We start from the raw sequence: 6,323 nt of genomic DNA, 5'->3' as shown, positions 1-6,323 counted from the left end.
AGCGAATGCTTGGTGGAACGGTTTTGCGAACTTAGTGTCCCCGGACGCGCACCCGCGCATCAGGCTGGGTAGGAGTTCTGCAGTTATGAGCTAGTTGGAGATGCCTGATGACAGCTGAGCTCTGGGATCTCCAGAGCTTGCTCCAGAACAGGCTTTGCAGATGTGGGAATGAAAGAAGCCTTCAGATGAGTTTTAAATCGGTATTCCCCTTCCTGCTGCACTGTGCAGGCACTGCTCTGCGTGCACTTCGGGTTGTGTGCAGCTTAGACGTGGGATGATTGCAGGCTCAGAATGAGTATGCTATTGGAGTCCTGCTCCAAAATGTACAACTTTCAATTAGAAAAAAGGAAACAGCTTTCCTTTTTTTTTTTCCCTGAAACTATTAAACTATCCAGAATTATATTACACCCTAAGGAAAATCTGAATGCAAGAATTCTTGTTAAGCTTTTTGTAAAGTGCCCCCTTAATGTCAGGGGAGATTAATGCTGTTGGCTAAAGGCTTGCTGCAGTTAAGCAAGTGAAGCAGTTCACCATCTAAAACTAGGAAGAGAATCTTTGCAATGGGTGGATGCAGCCAAACATGCCTGCTTGACTCAAGTGGGTTGAATTCTTTATTAGCTCTTAGAAATGGTGTCCTAAGGGAGTTACAAACTTTGGAACTGTACAGAAGCACCACGTGCTCTGATGCTTGAAGCCTTTTGATTTTATACTTGCACAGAAGAGAATAGCCCTACTCATGTTTCCCCTCATTCACCTGCTCCTTCTACTGAGAATTATTTACTTTAGGTTTTTGTTTACTTTTAAAATATCTTGCTGAAGTCTTGTATATTTTAATTGCTGTTGTAGGAAACTGTTGTTCTGGTTTGTTAGTATTTTGTAGTGGAGAAGCTGTAATTATTACTTTGTCACCTTTATACCCTGTGTACTTGGTGTATACATAACTACACTGATTCGTGCTTGTTTTGTTAGTTTTTTCCCTAAATCTTTCAAGCACTGAGTTACATAATTTTCTGCATCTATTAAAACAGCAGTGTCCAAAATACAGCTGAGAAAATAGATCCCATTTGCAAATTCACTTGTGCAGGGAGTGGCTCTGTGCTGTCCTTTTCCCTAAGGAATCCCTTGATCCCCCTCATTCTGGAGGAGATACTTGGTGAGCCTGACACCTGCTGCTTGGTTGCAGTGACTCTGCATCCATTACCAGACTGACATGGATCATGAAAACAAAATGCAGGAGTACCCAGAGGTTGAGCAAGAGTGGTTTCTAGCTTGTGCCCCTGACCTGTTATGTCCTTCCCAGTCAAAACCAGTAGCTGTGTTTTGCTTGTACCTTTCAGCAGTGAACATCAGCAACATGAAGCTTTTGCAAACCACCAGTATAATGCCTTTTCAGTAGAAAGCCATGGTGCACTTTAAACATTTTTCCCACCGAGTGGAAAATGGTTTAAAATGCTTAAAATTTGGAGGGTGGCCTTGTCCTCCTTCCACCTGTTCCCAGTCCCTGCTCCCTGTCTGAGACGTGCCAGCTCTGACCAGGGCTGTCGGCAGGTGCTGGGTGAGTGGCCCACAGCAGCAAGTTCTGGGCTAAACCACTCCAGTTCTTTCAGAAGCTCTTATAAATCTTCAGACTTTTGGTTTAGTTTTGTTTGTTTTGATTTTGAAGTTCTGATTAGAATTTTCTGATGCCAGGTGTAAAGAGGCTTAAAAAAGTAAGTTGAGATCATATCGTTACAGGAAAGATTTGAGCACATCAGAATTATGTCAGGCTTACTTTTGCATTTTCCTTTTTAGTCCTTCTGGAAAGCTTGTTCAGATTGAATATGCTTTGGCTGCAGTGGCTGCAGGAGCTCCATCAGTTGGGATTAAAGGTATGTTCAGAAAAGAACGACTTCAGTGAAGGATTCAGGATCCTGGGTATCATCTGAGAGAGCTAAAATTCTTCAGACTGTGTACAGGGTTTTCTTCACCTTGCCTTCTGTTACATATTTTGGTTTTTTTTTTTAGTAGGTTTGCACATGGTTTAGTGGGTTTAATATTCCTCTTTTTTTCTTTCTGCAACTCAATAATTTTTTATAAAGGAGGAAGGAAGCACAGAGCTCCATGCTAGGAATGGAAAATTGCAGGGGTGACTTTGGAGGCACTCAGCTGGTAGACATAATATATATTTTTATTCTTTTTTAGTGTTCCTGTCTATTCAGTAAATAACTGCAGCTGTGTGTTTAATTGCTCAATTAATATGTGCTTCAGAATCTTTAGAATGGGGTCATGGGAGCTGTAATGAGTATTTAAGATAACAAAGGATGGGTTGGGTGGACCCATCAAAGCATCTCTGTTTAACAGGGCTGTAAATGTGAAGGTTTTTTTAAAAGGGAGCAGAAAAACTCTTTACTGCCTGATAAACTTGTTCTGTGTTTCAACTGCTTTCCATAAGTTTAGTTTAATATAAATGAAGCAAAATCTTTTTCCTTTCCAGCTGCAAATGGAGTGGTACTGGCAACCGAGAAGAAGCAGAAATCCATCCTTTATGATGAAAGGAGTGTCCACAAAGTAGAACCAATTACCAAACATATAGGTTTAGTGTACAGTGGTATGGGTCCAGATTACAGGTATTAAAAAATTTTGTTTAGTTGCCATTTAGATGCATTTTCATGCAAGAACTATAAGAAACAGAAACAGATAGCAGTTGGCTGTTTCTTTCTACATGTATGGCATAATACTAGATTGTATTCTGTATAAGAAATTCTCTTTAAATTTGTCTTAATATATTCAATACCTTTCCAAACAGCCTTCTCTCTAAGGAACGAGTAGGGGCTGAAGAGCAGTGTAATTCAACCTTAGTTTCAGTTCAGCTATTTCAGACACTACTCAGTTGATAAAGATAACCCAGCACAATCTGTTTCTTTATGTTGGTGTTATACCAGATACATAATTCCTTAGCACAGCATTTGGTAGGATTTTTCAGTTCTAGTGGTAAGAAGTAGTTGGAGTGTGTTGGACATACTGATTTTGCCTTTGTGTTTAGAGTACTGGTGCACAGAGCCCGGAAGCTGGCCCAGCAATACTACTTGGTTTACCACGAGCCCATTCCCACGGCTCAGCTCGTACAGAGAATTGCGTCTGTGATGCAGGAATACACGCAGTCTGGGTACGTGGTGTTCTGAGTTTTGAAGTTGCTTAGAAAGATTACGTTGTTCAAGGAATTACAGCTACCTGATGATTGAGCTTTTTGTGTCAGAAAGGCAGTTTTTCAGAGGAGAGTGCCTACAAGAGGCGGGACTGGCAGCAGGGTCTCCACGTCTCACAAACATGGCAGACGCAGCGCACGTGCGGCTCTGTACTGCTGGATGACTGGTCGTTCCCGACCACAGCTCTGGGTTGGTGGGAGGTGACTGGGGGAAGGCTAACACATACAAATTAATTTAGTCACCCTTGGTATGGGCTGGTTAAATGTCACACAGCTGCGATTTCTTTGGTGTGGTTGTTCTTTTCCTGCAGCGGCGTTCGTCCGTTTGGCGTATCGCTGCTAATATGTGGCTGGAATGAGGGGCGGCCGTACTTATTTCAGTCGGATCCATCTGTAAGTATCTTCTGGTTGTGAGCTCCACTGCTTTTATAAAACATCTAAAGCTTCATGTGCGCTCAGGAAATACTTCTTGTGATGAGAAGAAGAATGCAGAGCTAGAACAAAGGAGCCCTTAACTTAACTTCAGAAGTCGTAAGGAGCCGCTGAAGTAGGTGCTCAGAGCAAGCCTGGATCATTCTGTGCCTACATGTCCCTCTAGTGCTTGAGGGACAGCAGCTGGTTTTGAGGGAGGTCACTGTCACTTTTCATGCCCTCCCAGCTAATTGGTAGTGACAGCAAGAATAGCATTCTGCAGCAGGTGCCAGGAAAAGGAAAATTTTGACTGCTTATGCTGCTCAAAATAGTTTTTCCCTAAACTGGGTGGAAGTTAAGCCAAAATCTGTTACACTGTGAAATAGAATGCATATGCTTTAGTATTTAATGGTTAATTTAGGTGAGGTTATTTGCTGTGTTTGCACTGCACTCCTGAAAAACTACCGTGTGATGCACGTGTGAATTGTAACGCTTTATGTCAGACAAAAACGTGGTTGCTGTAGTGATAATTGGTAAGCTTCAGAAATTGGATTTGCTAACTGAAGCTGAAATGCAAAAAGCAAAATGGAGATGCCTTGTGCAGTACAGCTTGATTGAGGCACTTGAATGTTGATGCAGGCCAGAGGAGAGGAGTGATGCCTAAATATCCTATAGCAGCTAAGATAAATCACGTAAACTATTTGTTGAAAATCAGACACATGACTTAAAGAAGAAAATATGTGGAGTGAACCACAGGCAAGATCTGACTGTACTCATTCTCGAGGGCAAACCTATTTCTGTTTAAGGAATCCAAAATCAAAATTTTGCTGATGACTTATTAAATTCATCTTTCAAAGTAGTGGGAGGACAAAAATAGGTGGGGCCCTATACGAATGTTTTGTATGTTTTCACAGCATATATTGCCATTTGAAATAAATCTAAATGTGATCCAAAATAGTCTCCTGTATTCTCAGAACATTCAGTACTTCCCCAAATGTACTTTTTGCCAAGGAATTGAATATGTGATGTTGGACTGAGTGATACGAAACGGTTCCATAGATGGTTGCTTTTACAGGGGGCTTATTTTGCGTGGAAAGCAACGGCAATGGGAAAGAATTATGTCAATGGGAAGACATTCCTTGAGAAGAGGTAACGTCTTTGATACTCATCTGAAAGGACACAGTGTGCTTTGTTCAGGTTCCAGTAAAACAGCCAGAGAAAAAATGCACACTTTTAGATTATCAGAACAAAGTTTTTAAATACTTAAGATAGGATGCTTCCCGTTTACTTATTTACACGTGCCTGGGAAATTTGCTCTGCTTAAACTCCAGTTTATGTTTGTGGGGAATTATTTTAGTGCGATAAACATAATATTTAACATTTCTCGAAATACTGTTCTGTGTCTTGTGAGTAGGGAAAATAGTAACATGTAAAATAAATTATAACTGACTATTAATATCACAGTTCTGACAAATAATATTTGTATGAGAAATAGGAAGATTTTAGGCGTGTTTGAGTTTTTAGAGACTCCAGGATTATTAGCATTTGGAAAGGTCTTTGTCCTGTGCTGAAATACTTGGATTTCTCTTTGCAGATACAATGAAGATTTGGAGCTTGAAGATGCCATTCATACAGCTATCTTAACACTAAAGGTTAGCAAAATACTTAAGAAACAAGTTTCTTATTGTGGTGACATCACTGGTATGATTCACTGAACTATACTTTCTTTAACAGGAGAGCTTCGAAGGGCAAATGACAGAAGACAACATTGAAGTTGGCATCTGTAACGAAGCTGGTTTTAGGAGGCTCACTCCCACTGAGGTTAAGGACTACTTGGCTGCAATAGCCTAGTAGAAACCGAGCAAGACTGTGTGATTCACACAAAGGTCTTTTTAATTTTGGCTACTTAAACGTTTTTGTTTGCAGTTTTTGCATACTTATTTCTACATGGTTTGTCTGAGAGATTTTTTAAAATATCATGGGTGCAAATGCAACGGTCCTAATATTGTAATACATGGAATCTTATTACTGGTAATTCTCTCCCTTGATACATGGAATCTTTGTACACAAAATACTGTACAAAATGTAAAGTTACGATGACAGCTTGAAAAAGGCGAAAGAATAAAATTTGAAGGCCACTGTTTTGGGGGAAGGTGTCTGTGTGTCTTTTTAATCATAGCTTGTTTATTTGCATAAAACCAAGATTTCAGTATTTTGTTGTCGAGGAAACAGAATTATCCACATACAACCATGATGAATTCATGTTAGACCTTCTTTTACAGAACTTAAATTGGAGTGGAAAGATATTTCTTTTCACTTTAGAATATTGTTCAAATAGTTTTACCTGGTGTAAAAGATCATGTACTTACCCAAAGAGGCAGAATGATCTTCCATTTCAGGAGTGGACTGTGATCTACTTTGAGCATCTCTGCTCCTGACCCTCTTTGTCTTTGTGTCTGTGGGACTTGTTTTCTGTTAGTTGGGTTATTTTCACAGCCCTAGAAATTGCACTTTTTCAGCCCTGAGATATTGTTAGAAATAATGGAACTAATCTCACTGAAAACTAAATGCATTTATCACCATCAATAAAAAATCAACAAGAGTTACAAAGCAAAATGAGAAGATGTCATGAACTTTATCCCCTGCATTGTGCTGAAGGATTTTCCACTCGCAAGATTAACTCAAGGTGCAGCAATTAAAAGAGCACTTAATTAACACATCACAACTT

At 40.0% G+C, this 6,323-nt stretch overlaps 1 protein-coding gene across 1 annotated transcript; it reads left to right on the top strand.

The window, feature by feature from the left end:
* Window positions 1–1,791: 1,791 nt before the first annotated feature.
* On the top strand, window positions 1,792–5,747 carry PSMA2 (proteasome (prosome, macropain) subunit, alpha type, 2; the record flags this gene model as incomplete). Its single annotated transcript, XM_008937964.1, has 7 exons — window positions 1,792–1,868; window positions 2,474–2,606; window positions 3,023–3,145; window positions 3,496–3,577; window positions 4,671–4,744; window positions 5,190–5,247; window positions 5,330–5,747. Coding segments are annotated over 7 exons (664 nt in total), but the record flags the coding sequence as incomplete, so codon positions are not given.
* Between the last annotated feature and the right edge of the window lie 576 nt (window positions 5,748–6,323).

The sequence above is a fragment of the Merops nubicus genome, unplaced genomic scaffold (genome assembly GCF_000691845.1).
Source record: "Merops nubicus isolate BGI_N331 unplaced genomic scaffold, ASM69184v1 scaffold24553, whole genome shotgun sequence".
NCBI lineage: Eukaryota > Metazoa > Chordata > Aves > Coraciiformes > Meropidae > Merops > Merops nubicus.
Note: the sequence above shows the minus strand (reverse complement) of the source record. Positions and strands in the feature narration are given on the sequence as shown.